Below are 23,126 nucleotides of genomic sequence, written 5' to 3' on the forward strand. Positions count from 1 at the left end.
TTTACAATAATGAAAAAAAAAAAAAAAAAAAAAAGACCCAGGCCCCAGGTCACAGAAGAGAAACCAGGTCTGGACTTGGGCAAGGGGCTGTGTCCACTACTCAGCGCTGGTCCCCACCCCATCCCGTATGGTGAGGGGCCTGTGCCTTCCTCCACCCCCTTCTCCTACGGACTATGCCATTTTAACAACTACATAACCATAGAACAGTCACAGCAATAACGGCGAGTAGAGATGGGCCGGTGTCAATCCCATTTTACAGGAGAAGAAACTGAGACGCAAAGGATATGAGCTCGCGGAAGGTCGCAGAGCAGTAGATGGAGGAGTCAGGGCGCTTCGGGAGCGCTGATGACGGCTGGTTTCGGCCCAGGCCCCGCCTCCCCCTAGAAGCCTTCCGAGTGCCCCAAGCCCGAGCGAGAAGGGCCACAATTCTCAATGGCTTCCACGAGCCTCGGTGGTCATCCCGGCCTGGCCCAGAGAGGGAGCAGGGCCGCCCAAGGTCACACAGCCGGGGCGATCAGAGGCCGCCTCCAGGCCCCGGCAATGCGCACCCAGCAGGGGTTGCTGGGGGTCTCGGCGCTTACCTGGCTCATCCCACGGCCCCTGGAAGCATCGCCGCGGCGGAGGCCGGAGCCGGGTCGGGCCGCCGCAGGGAGGCGCCGACCGAGCCCAGCCGCTCCCCGGTGCTGCGGCCGCAGCAGCCGCGGCCTCCTCGCCCGCCCGCCGTCTCCGCCCCGCCCTCCTGGAATTCGGATCCGGCCGGGAGGGGCGGGCGGGGCCGCGCGCTCTTAAAGGCGCCGCGCCTCTCTTGGAATGGAGGCGTGGAGAGGAGATGGAGTCTCCCGGCTCAGTCAAGCTGGAAACCCAGGTCACAGAGCGGAGGGCTCCTCAGGCGACAGCAGGCAGTCCAGATGCTCCACCCAGACCCGAGGTGGTCCCTGTGCCCCGGTGCATCATCCATAGCCTCTCAGGGAGGGGTTCGGACCCTTCGATTGAGAGCCCTCCCCGGCAGTGACCTTCTCGGTGCGTCGCGGCACCGCTGCTAGGATGAAGTCAGGAAGTGATAGTGGCCCGGGTTGCAGAGTCACCTCCGTCCCGGGTGAGTGGACTTTGGCAGGCCAGATAACCGAGGTGATCCGCTGAGGCCGGCGGCGAGGGGAAGGGTGGCTCGGTTTCGGCCCCGAGGACAGGAGCCTCGTTTTAGGGATGAGGACCCTGAGGCTCAGGGGCTGCTCGGAGACCAAGGCCCTGAGTTGGCTGCAGGGGCTCCCGCATGGAACAGAGAGAGGGGCGTTGGGGCTGCCTGGCGCGGCAGGCGCGGCAGGGTTAACCCGGCTGGGTATTTTCGAACTGCAGAGGAGGGATCTGGCCTGCACCAGCGGGAAATCCTGCCCCCTGCTGCTGCGGGCTGGAGTCACTGATGCCTGGCTGGTGTAGGCTGCTGCCCTGCCGTCGGGGACGGCGGCGGAGCAAATGAACCAGATGCTCAGAGTTTTAATAAAGCTCCCACTGTGTGCCAGGCCTGTTCTGTGTCCTCGAGGAACACATCTCGCAAGGACTGGGGTGCAGGACCAGGACAGAAAGCAGCTAGTATAGCATGGATTTGAATGTGAATCCTCATTCAAGGATAAAGGCATTTGTTGAGCACCTATTGTGAGCCAGAGCTCTTGGTGTCAGGATATTGACTAACGTTGTATTAACTGAGTCGTTAGGACTTATATGGAAGATGGTTTCAAAAATCCCCTCAACACTCTGGATGCTTCTGGTCTTCTTTTATGCCTTGGAAAATGACAGGTACGTAGCCAACAAAAAAATGGGAGACTGAACAGAGGCAGCTTTGGGGCTTGCAGTATGTCAGGGGTGCTGAATTAGGGGTAAAAAGCTCGGAGTTAGGTAAGAGAGGCCTGTGGCTATGTAGGAAGACTACAATTTTTTTTATTTTTTATTTTTTGGTATCAGGATTCAAACTCAGGACCTCATGCTTGGAAGGCAGATGCTGTGCCACTGAGATCCCTGGCCCAAATGCTGAGGTTTTAAGTCAGAGGTCGGGGAGAGCTGAGAAGACAATGCTGGTGGAAGAGTGTTTAGGCCAAGGACTGGCCAGTGTAAAGATCCTGAGGTGGGCACGTGCCAGGTGTGTATAAGAGCAAGGAGGCTCTGAGTGAAAGGGTTTAGGGGCAGAGAGAAGGACAGAGAGACAGGAGCAGATCAAGGAGGGCCTTTGTGGGAGACTGGCTTAGGGCCTGTCACTGTGGTGGGGTCTCAAGGAAACCAGGTGGTAGAGGTAGTGGCAGTGGTGGCACTGAGGGGTGGAGAGGCCTTGGATTTGTCTGTTTTTGGGGAAAAGATCCTGTGCTGTGCTAGTGATTGGGCAGGTCAGGCCTGTGAGGTCTGACTCCCAAGTTAGGGGCTGAGAACTGCTGCAGGTGGGGTAGGGTGTGCAGTTTTGGTGAGGGAGGGAAATAGGGACTCGGTATTAAATAATTTTTTTTTCATATCGGGAACTGAACTCAGGACCTTGCACTTGCTGGGCAGGTATTGTGCCACTGAGCTATATCCCTGGCCAATTTTTTTTTTAAATAACCTGATAAATAACTGTATTTTTATATATTCTCATTTTACAATTTTGTGATTTGGAGACATAGGCCCAAAGAAAGTGAAACAGCCAGCAATTGTACAAGAATTATTATTATTATTATTTTTTGTCTTTTTCATTTTTATTGGTACCACGGATTGAACTCATGACCGCCTGCTTGCAAGGCAGGTGCTTATGCCACTGAGCTAAATCCTCAGCCCCGAGAATTACTATTTTTATATCGGGGAATCAACCTGGGGCTTGGTGCTTGCTCGGCAATACTCTACCACTGTACCGCATCCCCAGCCATTTAAACATTTTCTATTTTGAGCCAAAGACTGACTAAATTGTCTAGGCTGGCCACAAATTTGCAGCCCTCCTGCCTATTCCTTTAATCCCTAAATAGTTGGGATTATTATATACATGCCCATACCTGGCTGAGTGCAGCAACTTGTGTGTGTGTGTGTATGTGTACCGGAATTTCTTTTTTTTTTTTTTTGAGACAGGGTCTTGCTGTGTAGTTCAGCCTGGCCTGGACTCACCTGCCCAAGCTCACTGCAAACTCCAAATGATCCTCCTGCCTCAGACTCTGGAGTGTTAGGATTACAGGGGTGTGCCACCACACCTGGTTTTGTTGTTGTTGTTTTGAAATAGTATCTCACTCTGTAGTTCATTTTGCCCTTGATCTCACTATGTAGCCCAGGCCTCAAACTTGCAATTCATCTTCTTGCCTTGAATGCTGGGATTATACCATGCCTGGTCTTTTCTTTAAATGCAGGAGTTTGACTCATGCTTGTATCTACCTTACAGACTTTGGGGTTCTGGACACAGGAGAGATGGGACTGAATCTAGATCTTGCTATTGGTTGTTGGGTGGGATGATTAAATGGAGCTTCAGATGCATCATCTATAAAATGAGACAATAGTAGTAATCTCATCATAGTTATGAAAATACTAGCCTAACAACTCACGTGGCCCAGAGATGGCATGTATGCCCAATATTGCTCTAAAGGAAGGTAACAGATGGAGGTGTTTCTCCTCTTGTCCCCGTAAGCTGGGGTCCTGTGATCAGATCAGAGGCCTGTTCCATACCATAGCCTATAGTATTCTGATCTAGGACATGTAGCAGTGGGCTGCAGACCTCACTGAACAGCCAAAGCCTGGCCTACGTCCTGGAAGGCCTTGGGTCTGATCCCCTTTTGTGTAGTGGCCCAGGGCCCGTAGGGTTCCCTTTGGAAGCCCTTTTCTCTTTCTTCTTTTCTCCATTCCCCCATCCCAGAGATTTTGTTTTGAAGTTTCTTCCCATCTTACAGTATTTGTTGTACATTTTGGATCTTATTTATTCTTTCAGCTTCTCATACTAGGGAAACAACATGATGTCTACATATGTGTATATGGTTTCTAGTTGCAACCATTTACCTATGAAAGTCTCCAGTTTCAGCCATTATTTATGGCTGAATAGTACTCCATTGTACAAAATTATCACATCTTTTTTATCCGTTCCTTGGTTGATGGGCATTTGGGTTGTTTCCAAGGTCTAGCTTTTACAAATTTTGCTGCTATAGACATGAGTGCTCTCATATACTGCTGTGGTATGATGCTTTTAATTCTTCTGGGAAGATACCCAGAAGGAAAATAAAGGTGAATAGCTGGGTCAAATGGAATCTTTAATCCTAGTTTTTTTTGAGGAATCTCCACACTGATTTCCATGGTGGTTGCACCAGTCCACATTCTACCAAGAGTGGAGAAGATTCCTTTTTCCCCACATCCCCTCCAGCATTTGTTATTGGTTGATTACTTGATAACAGCCATTCTTTCCAGGATGAGATGGAATCTCAGTGTCATTTTAGTTTGCCTCTCTCGAATGACCAATGATGTTGAACATTTTTTCATTTATTTATTTGCTGTTTGTACTTCTTTATTTGGGAAGTGTGTATTCATCTCAGATGACCATTTTTGGATTAGGTCTTTAAATTTGGGAGGACTGATTTAAGTTCTTTATGTGTTCTTGATAGTAATCGTTTGTCTAAGGAACAACTGGCAAACATTTTTCCCAATATTGTGGGTTATCTTTTTACTCATTTGGTGGTTTTTCTTACTGTGCAAAAGCTTTTTAGTAAGATGAGATCCCAGGGCCAGGGATGTAGTTCAGTGGCATAGCACCTGCCTGACAAGTATGAGGTCCTGAGGCTGATTCCCTGTACCCCACTCAAAATAAAAAGATGAGGTCTAGTTATTGATTCTTTTTGATAGTTCCAATGTCTTCAAGAGTTTTATTTTTTTTACTGTTTTGCCTATTTTATCTTCCAGAAGATTCAATGTTTCTATTTTAATATTTAGATCTTTGATTCATTTCAAGTTTAGTTTGGTGAATGGTGAAAGGTATAGGTCTGATTTTAATCTTTGGCATGTGCAGAGCCTATTTTTCTAGGACCATTATTAAAGAGGCTTTCTTCCAGTTAATGTGTTTGGCACTTTTGTCAAAGATAAAATGGCTGAGTATGTCTGGAGTTGTTTTTGTATCTTCTAATCTGATCCAGCGATCTTTGGGTTGATTTTTTTTTTCAGTACTATACTGTTTTTATCACAGTAGCTTTACAGTATAATTTCAAGTCAGGGATTGTGATGGTTTCGTCTTGCCTTTGTTGCCCAGGACTGCCTTTGTTTTTGTGGTCTCTTCTGGTTCAAAGTGAATTTTAGGATTGTTTTCTCTAATTCTGTGAGATATGCTATTGGAATTTTGATCAGAATTGCATTAAATCTGTATAACAGTTTTGGGAGTATGGCCATTTTCACTACATTGGTTCTTCCTACCCAAGAGCAAGGGATCTCTCTCCATTTTCTGATACTTGGACCTCTTTTTGCAGAGTACTATAGTTTTCAATGTAAAAGTCTTTTACTTCCTTCACGCATTACTTCCTATGTATTCCATTTGTTTGGGTGCTATTGTGAAAGATGTTATTTCCCTAATTTCTCTCTCAGTGAGTTTGTTATTCCTTTTTTTTGGGGGAGGGGGTACCGGGGATCAAACTCATGACCTTGCACTCTCCAGGCAGACTTCTGTTGCTGAGCTAAATCCCCAGCCCCCAAGGCTATTGATTTTTAAGTGTTGACTTTATATCTAGCTTTGCTACTAAATTTACTCATTAAATCTAGCAGTTTTTTAGTGGAATTTTTGGGGTCTTCAATATAGAGAACTACGCCACCTGCAAATAATAATTTAACTTCTTCTTTTCCTGTTGTTTTATTTCTTTCTCTTGTCTGATTGCTCTGGCTAAAGTTCTCAGGACTATGTTGAATAAGAGTGGAGACGGGGACATCTTTGTCTTGTTCCTGATTTGAGAATTTTGTTTTTTTTAGTTTTCATCCAGTTAAGTATGATGTTGGTCCTCCTGATTCTTAAGAACCAAGACTGAAACGGAGGGACAAGAGGGTGGGTGTTGGATGCTGAAGCCCATCTGCATGGACTCCTGAGGCCCCTGTGTGTGCAGTGCCATAGCTCCCATGCTGATCCCTCTGGATCCTGGTGTGGAAACGTGGCCAGGTTTGTGTCAGCTGTTGGTGCCAGTGAGCAGCCTGCTAGGCCTGAAGTTGCAGCTAGAGGTCTGGTGATTTGTGGAGACTTCCAGCAAAGCCCTCACAGGCACGGCACATGTGTGCGGTACTAACACACATCTTTGCAGGCTGTAAGCCCCACACAGGCCGAATGAGGGAATGGCAGGTCTTAGGCTGCTCCGTCCAGATGTGTGCCTAATTACAGGAATTCATGCTGGTCTGCTCCTGCCATGGCTGCGGGACAGGTAACCGAGAGCTGCCTCCTGACCCAAACGAAAGAAGGAAAATCTGAACACTTGAGTGGGCCACTTCCAAACCTGCCCTATCACACTGTGCTTGCTTCTCACCTTAGGCCCACTTGGAATGAGATGGAGCCAGCTCTTGGCCCTGACTGCCCTGTCCTCAGCCCCACGGCCACTTCAGCCTGCGAGCCCCAAGCTGCTTCCCGTGGGGGCAGGAAGGCCACTCTGTGTCCATGTGAGTTATCTTCAAACTGGCCCTACCTTTGGTCCTTGTGTGGGGATGGCCTAGTAGGGTCAGGAGTCTGTGCTGGAGTTTCCTTTTTAAAGGAGAGGTGTAACTTGGCTCACATGAATTTTTATTCTGAGTGTGATTTACCAAGGGACTTGGAAACAGGTGCTGGATCTAAGACTTCTCTTTTTTCCTCAGAGAAACACCAGGGCTACTCAAACCCTTCAATGCAGGGACATAGGTTCCTTCTAGGCAGCTTTATGCAGTGCCTCCTGGGGCCATGATCATCTGTGCAATGGCAGCACCCTGAGAGCTGACGGCCCAGGGTCCCTTATTACTAATCACACCTTTGTTGCCAGAGCACCCAACCTTTCAGAAACAGGCTCCTAACTCTTCCCTTGGGGTTTAATTCAGGCTGGCCTCCCACTGCTCTATATTGGGATTACAAATGTGCATCCCCAGGCCTAGCTCTTTGGGGTTCCAACAGCAAGTCCTTTTTTTTTTTTCTTTTTCCTTTTTATCGGCATTGGGGATCGAACTCACGACTGCCCACTTGCAAGGCAGGCGCTTATGCCGCTGAGCTAAATTTCCAGCCCCAACAGCAAGTCCTTTGAATTCTCTATGCCCATGTTCTCCTCAGAGTATTGGGAGGAAAATGGGAGGCATTGTGTGGTCCCTGGAATGATACAGCGACCTGGTGCTAGGCCAGGCTGAGGTGGGAGCAACCACGGCCCCTAGAGGAACAGCACTGTCCTGTGGAACTAGACCACAGGGAGCAAGGTAGAACAGCACTGCTGAGGGCACAGATGCCTTGTGGGCAACAGCAAGCATGGTGGGAGCTACTGAATGGCTTTGAGAATTGTGATGACTTAAGTGTCTGGACTTCCCAGTAAACTGATGAGACAGGGCAGGGCCAGGCCCACGTAGATTCCCATGCAGAGGTGGGAGAAAGGTGCACGTCAGCTGTGGGACAATCTACCACCACAGCGGGTGGTGGTGGTGGAAAGGTCAGCTAGGCAGAGGAAGAGAACACTGGCCTTGGGGGCCTCTTGCACTTAGTGGTTAGGGAAGGGACAGCAAAGAAAACTGAAAGGAACTACCACTCATGTCGCTGTGCTAGGAACATGGGTGACCATCAGAGCGGTTTCCAACTCATAAGGAGGAAGATGAAGCTGGAGAGTCAAAATACGTACTTCCTTGTAGGAGGGACAGGAACATGGTTTAACAGCTGGAAAGACTGATGTCAGGTTAAGGGTCTCCCAAAGGTGGGAGAGCAAGCGCACTCTATAACAGACAAGGGGACATGGATGTGAAACCTGTCTAGAAGTCAATCCCAGCCCATGGCAGGGGACGTGCATCGTTACTGTGGCCTTGGAGATGCAAACCCTGGGACTGCTCCTCAGCAGTCCTCCTGGGCTGCTTCCTAAGACCCTGCTTCCAGTCAGCAGGAGTAAGGAGGGAAGAACTTGTTCCATGTTGACACCTCCTTTTTTTTTTTTTTTTTCCCCCTACTGTCTTCTGGACACCAACCATTTTTTTGAGACAGGGTTTCAATATGTAGTTCAGGCTGGCCTCAAACTCATGGTAGTATTTCTGCCTCAGCCTCTTGAGTGCTGGCGTACCACACCTGGAGACATCAAATCTTTTCTGACTTGAGAATGGTTACTGTGACCAACAATGCGCTGGTTTGCTCTTCCATGTCGTGACCATTTCAGATTTTCACTCAAATGACATTTACCCAAGCTGTTTAGATGGCACCTACTCCCTGGGGGCCAAGGCATGTGACTGTGGAACAGAGGCTGAGAAGGATGACTGTTTATAAACATTTGGAATTTTATTTAAAAAAAAAAAGCACATCACAACCATGAACATTGTTACAGTTAGAGGCCCTCTTGGTTCTCCACAATGATAACTGAGCATGCTCACAAGGGTTCCCATTGTTAAATCTTAGTTAAACAACCATCTTAAAAGAAAGAAAAAAAAAAAAAACTCAGCACACTACCATTTAACTTGTTTTAATGTTTCTTCACAAATGGTGAAAAATACTAAAGTACAGACAAGGAATAATCATAATGTTGTGGCCAACATTATAAATATGGAATTATAAATTTAAAACATTTTCTGGTTTAAAAAATAAATCTGGTAGTCAATGCAGCTCTGCGGGGTCTCTGCGTCTAGTAGGGCCGGTCTCTGCGCTCCTGACGGTGCTCACCTCTGCAAATCAAAAAGAGCCCTTTGGTTAGCAAGGGGAAGACCCTGCTGGTGCCTGAAGGGGCCCTGTCACGGATCTGTCCCAGCGTGGGCACCACAGCCTGCAATTCTTCCCGACCACGTACTTATCCATTTTTCCAGGTCCTCCACGTCCACCTCTTCTTCCTCCCATTTGTTCCATCAAAGGTCCAGGGGGCCCTCCTGGACCGCCTCGTCTTCCTCCGCCAAAGCCACCTCGGTCCATGCCACGGCCACCACGGAAGCCACCTCTGTCTCCACCACGGCCACCTCTGAACATTCCACCAGGACCACCACGGTCCATGAGGCCACCTCTTCCTCCCCGCATGCCACCAGGGCCACCTCTACCACGATCACCACCTAAGTGAAGAACTGACAACAGTCAGCGGGCAGAGGCTCCAAGGACACGCTGCACGGGGCCTGCTTCCGTCTCCCAGAACACCACCAACAGAGACTCTCATAACCTCAACATTTAAGGCTCAAAAGCAGATATAAAGAACTGAAAGAGCAAATTCAAGAGTTATGGAAGTGAGGTGTCCTTTTTGACAGGGTCTTACTGTGTAGTCCAGGCTCACCCCAAACTCATGATGATCCTCAGTGCTCAACCTCAACTCTTTTTTCTTGTCTCTTTGCCAAAAAATTCATAGAATTCTTTCTGATAGCTATCTGGCTTCTATCCCACCCCATAATCCTACTACCTCCTCTATCTTAGTATCTGGGTGACATTATAGAACTGATAATACAACTACAATTTAAGGTTCTTAGTGGTGGGTAGCTATAATTTACTATGCCCACTAAGCACAAGAGGTTTAGCACTAGCAAGCTGAGATGATGATCACAAAAACTTTTACCTACCTGGGGGTGGGAAGGGTGGCGGGAGGAAGCCTTCAGGTTTTGGGGCCTTACACTGGTTGCATTCTGTTCTCCAGGCAAAGTTCTGGTTTCCACAACCCCTGAATAAAGTCATATTGCAGTAGAGATCAAGCAATGAACTAAAGAAGTAAAATTAGCAAAGGCAACATTTTGCACTCAACACCATAACCATCAGGTCTGGAGTCCAAAGCATTATGAGAAAATGTCAAGAAAATGGTTTGAGTTACAGGCAGCAGTGTAACCACCGGACCACATGGAACAGTTTGGGATGGCAGATTGCTGCTCCCACCTGGATAGTCACTGGCAGGATTTCACTATATAGTTCAGGCTGGCCTTGAACTTGTGGTGATTTTCCTGCCCCAGCCTCCCAAGTACTGGGATTACAGGTGCGTGCCATCACATGTGGCAGTTATTATACTACTCTCAATAATGAAAATACGTACGGATTGGGACACTGCCAATCTCCAGCTCGATGTTGGACGTTTCCTCCACCAGAGGGGTTTCCTCGGGAACCCCGGGGGCCTCTTGGAGGAAAACCTCCTCTGTCTCCTCCACGGCCTCCCATGCGACCCATGGGTCCTCCAGGACCTCCTGGGCCACCTGGACCTGCAATAAGAAACAATCATCTCTTTATAGAAGTAGAGAAAATAAACTCTCCTATAGGCTCAATGATCTAGTAGTACAGGCATTAGCATGCCCACAACTACCAAGTCATGTACCAGAGGGCTGTCCATTTAGCTCCCAATAATCCTACCACATGTTCATGCAGAACACTGTGATTTTTTTTTTATACCTGGAATTGAACTCACAACTTTGCACTTGCCAGGCAGACACTGTGCCACTAAATTATATCCCTAGCCCCACATTTTCATGCAATGAGACTAAAACAGAATAAATGGCAGCCCCAGAGCAGAGAGGTGCCAGAGGGCTCCTAGGTTCTCTAACCAATTAACTTACATTTTATAAACATTTACCATCAGCTTTCAAGAGTGCAGTACTAAGCCTACACATAACTTTGTTACTTCATTTCAACACAAATCGAATTTCTCAAGAGCAAAGATTGGGCTGAAAAACATTTAATGAAACAGATCAAAGGAAAGTGTAAATACCTCCACGGAGTGGTGGTGGCATGCCTCTGCCTTCACGGGGTGGCATGCCACCTCGCATGCTGTTCATCGGAGGCTTCTTCCGAGCAAGGGAGACTTTAAGTTTGCTTCCTTGAAAATCTTTCCCTAGAACAAGGTAACATCAATGAACCCCAAAGTCCAACTCCTCTCTCCCAGAGGGACTACAATCTATTTCTCCTCTAGCAATCTGAGTACTTCTCAAACTTGGTGTCCCCAGAAATATCAACCCCGCCTCATCTGCAAATCTCCTAAAGATTTTTACCATTAAGCCCCACTACCACGGGCTTTAAAATACAAAAATCTCTCTACCTAAAAACAAAACAAAACAAAACAAAAACCACACAAATCCCAGTAAACAAACAATCTCAAACAAAACACCATTTCTCTATTCCAAGTACAGCCAGTTGGTAGGAGGCAAAATGTGTACTAGGATCCTTGCAGAGCATAGACAGACTGGGCAAGAGCCAAGAAAGGAAAGCTAGGACTTAAAGTTCTGACACTTTCAAGTTGGTTGTGTGTTAAGTGAAATTCTAGCATTGATGTCCAGGCTTTATTTAAAATATAGTTATATTCAAATGTACACTGGCTTACTGTTTCCCACCCCCCCACCCCCCAGGTGGTACTTGGACTGAATCCAGAGTTCTGTGTATAGTATGCAAGTACTCTACCACTGAGCTTCACCCCTAGCCCTGGCATGTTTCTTATAAAGGGTTTTCTGTATCTTCCGGTAACACTGGCTTGGAGAAGCATGTGCAGCTTTCAGTGAGACTGATTGACAATACCACCACCTGAAAATAAATTGATTTCCAAACCAGGTGACTGGGATATATATCTATATGTCTATAGATACATAGGTAAGTATTAGATATTTGTAGCCCAAGTGGGCCTGGAACTTGCAGTGTTCCTCCTGCTTCAGCCTCCTGAGTGCTGGAATTACAGGTATGTGCCACTGCACCCAGCTGGCTTTCCCAATACTAAAGGAAAGTGAACAAGCAGCTTTTCTCACAAGCATAGGTATTTTTACTCTCATGCCCCTCAAATGTCTCCCTCCTGCCATACCCTATCACAATGTATAGAGCATTTTCTGTCTCTTGTTCCTAGATCTTTTTTTTTTATCGGTACCAGGGATCGAACTCACGACTGCCTGCTTGCAAGGCAGGCGCTTATGCTGCTGAGCTAAATCCCCAGCCCCTTTGTTCCTAGATCTTCCAGAGAATGATATTCTAACAGCATCCTATATTAACAATAACTTTTCTTTCCTGCAAACTGACACATGCAACATTTGCTAAAAGCCAAAAGACCCAAAGTGCTCTTGGCAAGCAGGGTTCTGACTGCCAGTAAAAATGCCCTACCATCAAACCAATCCACAGCAGCCTTGGCAGTCGGTGGATCTTCATAGGACACCGTGGCATCACCTTTGGGCTTTCCTGTTTCCTTGTCCAGATAGATGTGGATCATGGGTTGCCCAGTTCTCTTGTTAATCTATACATAAAATTAGCAGTTAGGATTTGAGTATAATATACTAGTTTGGGAGTAAAAGTCTATATGAAATTCAGAAAGTGGACTGTTGAGAATATTAACTTTTCATATGCAGATATGGCTCTACTGGGATCTACTAGTTTGTCACTAGGTATTAGAATTATGGGTGTCTTAACCAGGTGTGGTTTTGCATGCTTATAATACTAATACTTGGGAGACTGAGGCAGGAGGATGGTCTTGAGTTTGAGGTCAGTCTCAGTTACATAGTGAGTTCAAGGATAGCCTGAATTATACAGTAAGGCTCTATAAACATCAAAAAAGAATTATGAGTGTCCTATTTCAACTCCTACTTTTCTTGTATTTTGAGAGCATCTCACTAAGTAGTTCAGGCTGGCCTCAAATGTGGCTATTCTACTATCTTAGCCTTCGGAGCACAGAGCTTACAGATGGACACCACCAGCACACTCAGCTGGCAAGCATTATTATTATTATTTTTTTTGATAGTCTTGTTAGACAATCACAGGCTAGCCTTGATTGTGTGACAGCCTCATGGCTATCCTCCTGCCTCTGCCTCTTGAGTGCTAGGATTACAGGTGGGTGCTAGCACGCCTAGCTAAGCATTACTTTCTTAAGTGGAATAAGGCCACATACCCAGGTAAACATGTATATGGCACAAAATGCAATCTTTTAAAAAACTCTTAAAACACAAAGCACAAAGACTGTGGGGTTCATCTTTGTATCTGGGTAGTACTGGGAACTTAGAAAGTCCCTAAAACTAAACTATTCTCCCAGGCTTCTAAATGATAGGGTCTCACTGAGGTTGTCTAGGCAGGACCTGAACTCAAGATCCTCTTGCCTCAGATACCCAAAGTAATGGGATTACATACTTGTTGGTTGTATCATGCTGTTGGTTTCATCTTGCCAAGATGAGAGAACAATGAGAAATTAAAATCATGTAGCTGGTACATGCATGTGTGTAGGCATGTATGCAAGTATAAAAACGGGAAAAATCATCTTATATAAGGTAGCAAATCAACTGAAGTTCTATATAGCTTTCACCAAAATATCATTTTTTTTTTGAAACAGGGCTTTGCAATGTAGTCCAGGATGGCCTTGAATTTGTGATACCCGTGCCTCCGCCTCCCAAGTCCTGGGATTACAGGCATATACTATCACTCAGCTGAAAGTATCATTTAACTCCAAAAAAGACTTGGGGATGTAGCTCAGTGATTGAGCACTTGTCCAGCATGCATGGTAGCCCAAATTTAATCTTCAGTACCTGGCCTTTCCAACAATCCAATACTTTCTCTCATATATATGGTTGGTCCCGCTATTCACAGATTCAGTATCTGTGAATCTGCCTGCTTGCTAAATAATTCATGTCATCTCTATGGTATTTTCAAGGTCATTTACAGTCATGAGCAGGATGGCAGAAAATTTAAGATGACAGATGTGCTTGTTCCCAGCAGAGGCTGAACAGTGTAGCAGCTTGTGCTCTAGTTTCAGTTCTCCGTAAAAAGGACCGGATAACTGGGCATGTTGGCCAAGGCAGGAAGACTGCCATGAGTTTGAGGCCAGCCTAAGATGCACAGTGAATTAACCTGAACTAAGCAGTGAGACCCTGTCTCAAAATCAACCCACCAAAAAAACCACAAAACACAAAAAACCAGAGTAGGGAATAGGACATGACAGAGAAGCACAGTCCAAGAAAAAAACAGCTCTTGGGTTACTTGGACATGGTTGGTGGAGCAGTCTGAAGCAATCAGTTACACCTCTAAACTTTTCTCTTTTGTAAAATGGAAATGAAAACAGCTGAATCATTTTTTAGAATTTCAGATTTTCTTTTCTTTTCTTTTTTTTTTTTGTCTTTTTCATTTTTATCGGTACCAGGGATCGAACTCACGACCGCCTGCTTGCAAGGCAGGTGCTTATGCCGCTGAGCTAAATCCCCAGCCAGAATTTCAGATTTTAATGTGAGATATGTGTATATATATATGAGGCTACCTCTCCTGTCAAATAGTCCAGCACTTATTTGGTATTTGTGGCAATTTTATACAAGTAATAAGATTCAACCATATATACACTAGAAAAATTCAGGTACCAGAAAACACATATAAGAATGTCCACTGCAGCAATATTTATATAATCAAAGTACAGAAATAACTTGGACCTTTCAAAAGCGTATCTAAATTATCATGTATGTAGAGGTCCAAAGCACTGTCCATTGAGCCACAGCGCCACCTTATCATGTACTTTTGAGCAGAATACAGAATTTTTACACTTACAAGCTATTGACCTACCCCCTCCCCTAAACTGTTTCTCCTAGTATTCCTCATATCTTTTTCTTGAGACAGGATGTCACTGTGTAGTTCAAGTTAAGTCTAGAACTCACTATGTAGCCCAGGTTGGCCACTAACTTGCAATCAATGCTCGTCTTAGCATCTCAAGTGCTGAGATTAAAGCTGTCTGCCAACCTGTTAGCTCCCCATATCATTAACCTCACCATTATATTCCAGACTATAACCAAGTCACATCAGATCCCTCTGAACTTGCCAAATTCCTTCCCTAGGAGCTTTGCCCTTATTGCCCCCCTCACTGTCCTACTCCAGACTACATGGTTCCATTCCTCATTTTATCTCTACCCTTCTTGCTTTATTTTCCTATGTAATATTTATAACCTAGTATACATATCTTTTTTTTAATTATACATTCCCCACTATTATAAACTCTTAAGTATTATTCTGTTACTGGTATATTCCCATTCTTAAGAATAGTTATGTAAGGGGCTGGGGATTTAGCTCAGCGCCATAAGCGCCTGCCTTGCAAGCAGGCAGTCTGAGTTCAATCCCCAGTACTGATAAAAAGGAAAAAAAAAAAAAAAAAAAAGTTATGCAGTACAGCAATGCCTAATAAACTTATATGTGAAATAAAAATAGTAATGAAAATACATCTTTAAGAGATGAGGTCAGGGACTGGGGATTTAGCTTAGCAACATAAGCACCTGTTTTGCAAGCTTGCGGTTGGGAGTTCAATCCCTGATACCCGGAAAAGAACAGAACAGAACAGAACAGAAAAGAGCAAAGGCATGACGATCACTGGGTTTGAGGCCAGTCTAGGGTTATATAATGAGTCCAGGACTAGCCTAAACTAGAAAGGGAGACCCTGTCTCAAAAAACAAAACAAAACAAAGAGATGAGAATAAAATCCAGGATGGGGGAGGAAGATGGGAATTCAACCAGGTATATGCAAAGTGATTAAAAAGTACTGCTCTCAGAAAGCTCTAATTCTTATGCTGGGAGGTGGACATGTTTCTTTTTCACCTTTGTACTGCAGATCAAACTCATGACCTTGCACTTGCCAGGCAGGTGCTTATGCCACTAAATCCCTGGCCCTACAAATGTTTCTTAAAAACTCTGTATGTTAAGTACTAGTTTATATTTCACCTAAAGTTATACTTGCACAATTAACTGAAAAATGTAAAAATGACCTTAAGGCTGGGTGTGGAGGTGCATGCCTGTAATCCCAGCACTCAGGATACTAAGAGCTAACTGCAAATTGAAGGCCAGCCTGGGTCACACAGTGAGTTCAAGGCCAGTCTAACTACAGTGAGATCCAGTCGAAACAAAACAACTGTATATTGTCAAGTCTGTTTAAATGAGTTTAGCACCGTTTCTATCCGAAAATGGAACCAGGTGTAGTGACTCATGCCTGTAATCCCAGTACTCGGGAGGCTGAGGTGGGATTGTTGTGAGTTCCAGACTAGCCTGGGCTACAAAGTGAGCTCAAAGCCAGCCTGAACTGCACAGTGAGACCTTGTCTCAAAAAGACAAAAAAAAAAAAAAAAAAAAAAAAAGCTAATCTCTAGGGGCAAGAGGTATTTCAAGTAGACAAGACATGCAGAAAGAAATTAGAAAATGTCAGAAAAAACATCAAATCAATTTCTCTTGTATTCTGATACAGGGTCTCACTATGCAGTTCAGGCTGACCTTAAACTCACAACGATCCTCCTGCCTGTGTCCCAGGTGCTGTGGTTAAGCCATGTGTCACCTTGCCCAGCTTTTTGATTTCTTTAAAAAATTCTGTGATCTGAATTTCTGCCTGATCATCTGGTTATGGTTTACTTACCTTAACAACCCCACATTGCTTAAAGAAGTCTGTCAGATCATCAAGTGTTACATTGTCATTTAATCCTTGTACATAAATTGCACTGTTGTCAGAGTCTTCATCAGGATCTATGGGAGGGCCTTTAGAGAAGAAAGAAGGTAATTACTATTTTGTATATGTAAGACCTTCTTCATCAGCTGCTCACAGCTAGCCAATGGTGCTCATCACAAATCTAAGTGAAATACCAACCACCAATAAGAATCTGATAGAACTTTGAGTTTACTTTGTTTTTTGAAGACAGGTCTTGCTGTGTAGTTCAAGCTGGCCCTAAACTTATAAGGTAGCCCAAGTGTACTCAAAGTGCTCTTCCCGCCTCAGTCTCCCAAGTGCTGGGATTACAGGTATGTACCACCATGGCTAGTGGGTTTGATTTTTTTAAAGTAATGATTAACAGAGGATCATAAAAAAGGCTCTAATCATCCTATGACATTCGTTTTTCAGCCTCAACTCTAGCCTAAACGTGTGTGTTTGGGGGGGTAGGGGTTGGCGGCACAGTTTGAGACCAAGTCTTACTATAGGCTGGCCTCAAACTTGCTGTGATCCTCCTGCCTTGGGTTCCCAAAAGCTGGAACCCAATGTTGTGCCATTTACTTTATTTATTTTTTGTCTTTTTGAGACAAGGTCTCGCTGTGCAGTTCAGACTGGCCTTGAGCTCACTTTATAGCCCAGGCTGGTCTTGAATTTGTAATGATCCTCCTGCCTCAACCTCCCATTACAGGTGTGAGTCACCACGCCCGGCTGTGCTATTTACTTTAAAGCATGACATAAAGATCAAAATTACCTAGATCAAGATCTGGTCCTTCATCCATGGGTCCTGCCAACCAGGAAAGATCATATAAAATATTATTAGTGCACGTCTTGCAAGCTACAAACCTTACAAACACACATAGCTATCTACTACACCACCATTTGATGGGGAATCATTAAATTCAAAATGAACCGCACTGCTAAAATGGAGCAGTGCCTCTTTTAACGTTGGTGAAAGATTTGCTAGGGTTTGCTTTTTTTCTTTGCTGATTTGCTTCTAAACCATTACCAAATACACTCTCAGTGCTTATGTGCCAAATTAGTGTTAAATTTAAGTCAATTTTTCCTCCAAATAAACCAAATTTAAAAACTGTATTCTCCCCCATATTACAGAAGCAGATGCTCAATACTTCAAGTTACCCTTTGTTTTGTAACCATAGGTTAACCTTATTACCCCTAAGACAATGCCGGCAGTACCCATTAGTCTCTTTTGTATAGTTCATTTTTAAACCGTTTATGAAACTAATAAAAAAATTATAGTTTTCTAAAAACTGACTGTATTTTTTTTAACACTATCCATGGTAATACTCAAAAACTTACCACCAGGCTTATTGAAGCCACCTCGCTCTCCAGCGCTGCTGGGGGGATAAACGAAGAAATGAAGGCCTTTCCCTTTAAAAGCCAGTACCGCTCTGAGCCTTGGGGGGGCTCGTGGGGAAGAAGGGCACTGGCTAAACACATCTCCAAACAATGCATCTCTCTCATCTTGTCACTATGCCTTTCTTCAGGGCAGCTTGCTCAAATTTCCTTAATATACAACCTTGCTTGTCTGATTGTACACACCAGTGTGGTTGGTTCCTTTCATTTCGGGGGCTGGTATTAATAGTGCAATACTTGGCAAATTAGGGAGTAAAGAAACTAGACCCCAAACACCCACCCCATCAGTTTTTTCCAGGACAGCTTGGTGTAGAGAGAAGCAGCAAGCAGAAGCAACTGCTGAGATGAGCCTTTCCATGTTCATAAAGATGCACCCCCAACCTCTCCAGGGGAGAGGCAAACCAAGCCCTGGGCTTCCTAACAAGTGACAGTATATAGTGAGGCAGGAGACAACCACATTAAATGCCTACAACACACATCAGGACGCATCCAGCCAATCTTCAGCATAAAGCCATACAGTTCAGGAAACTAATGGATTTAACAGTTGCTGTGAAAGGAGAATTTACAACAAATACCAAGGCTCAATGGACTGAGGGTGCAACTTTATAGACATTATCAGTTAAAAATAATGATTATGGCAATATAAAATTACATATTCTAAAGAGAGGAGGGGGAATATAAATTGGCTTTTTTTGGTTAGGTTTTAAAGAGTAAACAAAGGTACCCTCCCCAGTGGGAGGCCGAGCTGTTTGTAACCAGTATTGCACCTTTAATACCTGAGTATACAATTTCAAGCTGTTGCATGCAGCTTTGCGTCCTTTTTAAAAGTACACACCATAAAATGTTCTCTCTCTTTAAACACAAAAGTTTACACTTTAATGTTACACAATTCTAGAGTAGTATACCTCCTCTGAGTCATTACCAAACAACAAGTATGCAGTTACCAAAGTTACAGAAGGATTCCATTTATACAATGAATACATTTTGTTAAAAATATTCTATGTATATTTTTCCTCTCCATATGGACACCGTGTCTAGTCCCACTTTTCATTATGCTGCCGGCTGAGTACTGAGTACGGGTACTTTTTAAGTATTGAAGTGTATACAAGGCTCTCACTTTGTAACCTGTAGCATATAAATGCGACAAAGCATGTTAAAAAGTTTCCACGTTTAACAGCCAATGAAAATATCAAAATACTGAGGCAATGAAAAAGGGCATGTTAACAACATTAAGTGCCTTACCTGTAGAAGACACTGAAAACCATCACCACACCACAATAAAAAGGGGAAGGGGAAATGCCCCTGTCCTGTCCCCACAGGCTCTAACAGACTGCAGCATCACAGTTTGTTGAAAAACCTATGGGGAAGGCCACGGTCTCCTCTATGGCTCCAGGAGAGACTTCTCATCCGAAAGGGGGGCCCCCTCTAACAGTCTAGCAAAATCGGTAGAATCATTACTTCTGGAGTACTAAAATGAATAAACTTGAGACTGTTTTTGAAATTGAAAAGTACTAAGAATTCTAGGTGATCTGAGACGTGATGATAGTAATTCAAGTGTCTAGGTCTAATTAAAAACATCCACAAAGAAGTGAAACCTTTATAATGGAATGATACTCTCCAAACCAGGTAACTAATTTTACTTTATATCAACTTATTCATAACTTTTTGGTATGTTATAAAATGACTTTCTTCCAATAAAGATTTCACTGAAGACTTTAAAGTTATGCAGAATATGCAACACAGTATTAGCAATCTTGAATAATAAAAAGGTTTATTAGCATGAAATTAAAAGACCAACTTTTCATCTATTTTGGAATTTTTTTGGGGAAAATTTCTATGAAAATAAATGCAATTTAATCTTTCCTTGAAATGCCAATGATACCATATCCAATTTATATTTAACATTCTGCGTAACTTTTTAAAAACCAGTTTATATAGGGACAGAACACACACAGAACTAAGCCTTCTGGATTATGTTAACCATCAACATTATATCTCACCTTTATCAAAGTACAGACACCAGAAGGGGGGATGGGAGGAGGGAGGGGATGGGCAGGCAGAAGTAGGAGGGTCATGTTATTATCAATCTAAACAGTTTTCTAAACCAGATTGGGCCATCAATCGAAACGGTCAAACTGATTTAGACTTTTAACAACTCCAATGGGGAGTGATTCTTACTTAGATACATTACTCTGAAAAAGTTACTGGATTTTTCTGTGCTCCAACCAAACTTTCCATCAGGTGTACCTCAGGTCATAGCTTAAGGGCTATGGGATCAAAATCTTCAACAATTCTGAGTACAAACAGAACTTGAGGACAAACACTGTGGAAAACAGCTGCATTCTTTTTCTGCAGTATATACACCAGATATTTCAAGACAACCATTCAGAGGCATTAGTTAAAAACTTTGGGTTGTTAGAAAGGTTGTGTGTGTTCCATCCCAAATCTATTACCCACAGAGGCTTTTTTTCACCTCTGGAAACCATGAAGGGAACTGAAAGCTCTAGTTTCAAAACCATTCTTTGCTCTCCCCAACCCAATGAAGTATACTGGCAGAGAAAAAAGCAAACTGCCAATTGATATATGCTACAAATTGACATTTCCATGTTTTAGAAGATGACTTGTGCTCAATAGATTGTCCATGGAAATGTAGAATAAATTTCTTTATGTCTTTCAGTTCCTTCTTTCCATTGAAAATCCTATGGATGAAACAAAATTAGGTAAAAGGAGAAAAGGTTTGCTCTTACCCCATTCCACCGCGTCCTCCTCCCCGCCCACCTCTGCTCATGCCTCCACGATCAAATCCCCCTCTTCCCCTGCCCCGGTTATCAGGGCCACTCATGCTCCGGTTCTCTCCTGGTCCGGAAAATCCTCCAGACTCCTGCCCATAAACACCCATGCTACTGGGGTGGTCCTGTCGGAATGAACCTGAGGAAAGAGTCACATCTGTAAGCCATGGACCAGCATTTATACCACTGCCTGATGTTTTTTTCTCCTGGAATCATAGAATTCTCAATTGTAAGGCACTAACCAAAGTACCATCTTCTTTATACCATGATCAGTAGTTGCTCACTACTGGTTGATCAAGGCTGACACAACTCTGCAGTTAGCTTAGACTAAAACACCTCCAAACAAACAAAAAATGCTTTGGCTAACACAGTATAGAATTTTGCTGATTCTAAGATGTTAAAAGCAGCTTCTTTAAACTATACTCCAGATATAAAAATTAGAGCAGATTTCTTAGGCCTTTAGTATGTTGTAAGGGCCTAGTTCCACCAAGTAGCACTATTTGCATTAGAACAAAACATGCTCACAGACTGAATTTAAAAAAGTATAAAAATGCAGGCCAAAATTTGTGAGGTCAATTTCCAGGTTTATTACTAATTTATCAGCAAACTGGGGGTAGGGATACCACTCAGTAAAACAGCACATGTGTAACATGTGTGAGCTCCTGGGTTTAACCTCTAGCATCAAAAAAACTCAGAAAAAAAAAAATCCCGGAAAATAATTTAATCGCGTATTCAAAACTACAAGTATTCTGGAGGTTGTATTTTTTCCTTTCAGGATATAAAATAAAACAAAACAAAAGCATATTTTTTTTCCCACTCACACAATCAAAACCCATTGTAGTCTTCAATAGCTGCCTGCCCAGTCTCTTAATTTATGATTTGGGTTGGGTAGGACATAAAGAACTCTGGCTTCTCATAATCTACCCAAAGAAAATAGGGTAGTCTGAAATGTTTTTTTTCTGTTTTGCTACAGTATCTCTTCTTTCTAACACTTTATTAAGAACAATTAAATTGAAAAAATGCAAGCACTGAAATCTTTGCTGGGACACCCAAGATACTTAGGTAGGATGTTATATCCTAAAGATGCACCCTAGATTTCAAACAGTGGTAAAGAACATTTCCCAAGTTCAGAAACTTCAAATACAATGAATCTTATTTGGTTTTCTCTCTTAGCAACTCACTCTGCTGCCCGTAGCTGCTGCTCTGTTGGCTATATTGACTTGGAGCCTGGCTGTAGGATCCAGTCTGGGGGGGATAACTAGTGGGAGGCTGCTGCCCATAGCTGCTTTGTTGACCATAGCTACTCTGCTGTCCATAGCTGCTCGGCTGCCCATAGGTGTTCTGCTGAGAGTAACTGCTCTGATCATAACTAGTCGGCTGTGTAGAGGAATAGCTGAAAGAAAAAAAAAAGTTTTTTTTAGGAAGGAGAGAGAAGGCTTGTTACTTTCCAAAACTCCTGAAAATGAGACATTCACAAGTCACAGATATCCTTAAAAAATGCAGTTGTTTTCTACATGTCCAATAGTATGAACAAAAACAAGAATTATTTTTATATTTAGACTCATGATTTTTAAAGCACTTATCTGTATGCCATTACAACCCCTTTTACCTTCATTTTCATTTAAAATTGGTTATTTTAAACTGTATCTGTATTTTTTGTGTTTTGTCTTTTGGAGACAGGGCTTTACTATGCAGTGCAGGCTGGCCTTGAACTCAGTGATCCTAATCCTTCAGCATTCCAAGTGCTGGGATTAAGGGCATGCCTCTACCATGCCTGGCCTCAACTATATTTGATGCAAATTTGGGAATTTAGCTGCTTCTGTGTTAAAAGAAGAATGTGTACGTGTATACTCAGGGAAGACTGATCCAGGGAAAAAAGCACTGAAAAAAAGTAGAGTTAAGTGACAGTTCTAAGATGGCCTTTAATGACTGATTAATGACAGCAATTTTCTGAAGAGGTAAGGCTGCTTGGTGGTACTGTGTATGTGGTATGTGTTGGACATGAACCATACAAAAACGGTAATTTTCCTTTGAAGATTCATTTCAGTATTCAAAACTGCTCTGTTGTAGTTTCAGTCTTTCAGAAATGCCTATTTATCTATGAAATCTGGATACTAATCAAGAAAAGACAAGGAATTTTCAGAATGAAGGTAGTGCGGGGCTGGGGATTAGTTCAGTGGCATAAGCGTCTGCCTTGCAAGCAGGCAGTTGTGAGTTCCATTCCTGGTACCAATAAAAAGGAAAAAGACAAAAAAAATGAAGGTAGTGTATGAAAGTCACTGTATCAATGACACTCATACAGCAAGGAAACCACCCAAAAATATATTTTTGTACTACTTGTTTTGCCTCTTCCCAAGATGGGATCTTGATGTGTCTATTGCCTACAGTAGTCTCAAATTTGTGATTCGTTTAGCTCAACCAGGACTACAGGTGTGTACAATTTGCTGCTGGATGGCTCTCTCTG

At 43.6% G+C, this 23,126-nt stretch overlaps 1 protein-coding gene and 1 long non-coding RNA gene across 12 annotated transcripts in view; one reads left to right on the plus strand and one right to left on the minus strand.

Annotated features, from left to right (window-relative positions):
• The first annotated feature begins 779 nt into the window (after positions 1 to 779).
• On the plus strand, positions 780 to 11,640 carry LOC134470682 (uncharacterized). Of its 4 annotated transcripts, XR_010039735.1 has the most exons (6): positions 961 to 1,096; positions 1,957 to 2,131; positions 5,932 to 6,115; positions 6,255 to 6,371; positions 6,479 to 6,603; positions 8,950 to 11,640. It is a non-coding gene; the product is annotated as an uncharacterized LOC134470682 (long non-coding RNA). The 4 variants fall into 4 exon arrangements; XR_010039734.1 differs by lacking the exons at positions 5,932 to 6,115; positions 6,255 to 6,371 and adding an exon at positions 1,710 to 1,791 and having other exon boundaries at positions 780 to 1,096; XR_010039736.1 differs by lacking the exon at positions 6,255 to 6,371.
• Ewsr1 (EWS RNA binding protein 1) overlaps positions 8,407 to 23,126 on the minus strand; it is a 29,484-nt gene continuing 14,764 nt past the window's right edge. For 2 of the 8 annotated variants that reach the window (XM_063225986.1, XM_063225984.1), the window contains 11 exons: positions 21,844 to 22,055; positions 20,621 to 20,801; positions 17,817 to 17,851; positions 17,251 to 17,283; positions 16,431 to 16,549; positions 12,179 to 12,308; positions 10,809 to 10,931; positions 10,143 to 10,305; positions 9,682 to 9,779; positions 8,934 to 9,186; positions 8,407 to 8,811 (listed from right to left, as the gene is read on the minus strand). In XM_063225986.1, the coding sequence (XP_063082056.1) occupies positions 8,772 to 8,811; positions 8,934 to 9,186; positions 9,682 to 9,779; positions 10,143 to 10,305; positions 10,809 to 10,931; positions 12,179 to 12,308; positions 16,431 to 16,549; positions 17,251 to 17,283; positions 17,817 to 17,851; positions 20,621 to 20,801; positions 21,844 to 22,055 (1,387 nt within the window). In that variant the 3' untranslated portion in view covers positions 8,407 to 8,771. Of the gene's footprint in view, positions 8,812 to 8,933; positions 9,187 to 9,681; positions 9,780 to 10,142; positions 10,306 to 10,808; positions 10,932 to 12,178; positions 12,309 to 16,430; positions 16,550 to 17,250; positions 17,284 to 17,816; positions 17,855 to 18,075; positions 18,999 to 20,346; positions 20,423 to 20,616; positions 20,802 to 21,843; positions 22,056 to 23,126 lie in introns of those variants that run through there. The other 6 variants (XM_063225985.1, XM_063225983.1, XM_063225989.1 and 3 more) reach the window with 5 other exon arrangements.

The sequence above is a fragment of the Cavia porcellus genome, unplaced genomic scaffold (genome assembly GCF_034190915.1).
Source record: "Cavia porcellus strain 051 isolate PalLab524CR breed Dunkin Hartley unplaced genomic scaffold, mCavPor4.1 scaffold_16, whole genome shotgun sequence".
NCBI classification, from domain to species: Eukaryota; Metazoa; Chordata; class Mammalia; order Rodentia; family Caviidae; genus Cavia; species Cavia porcellus.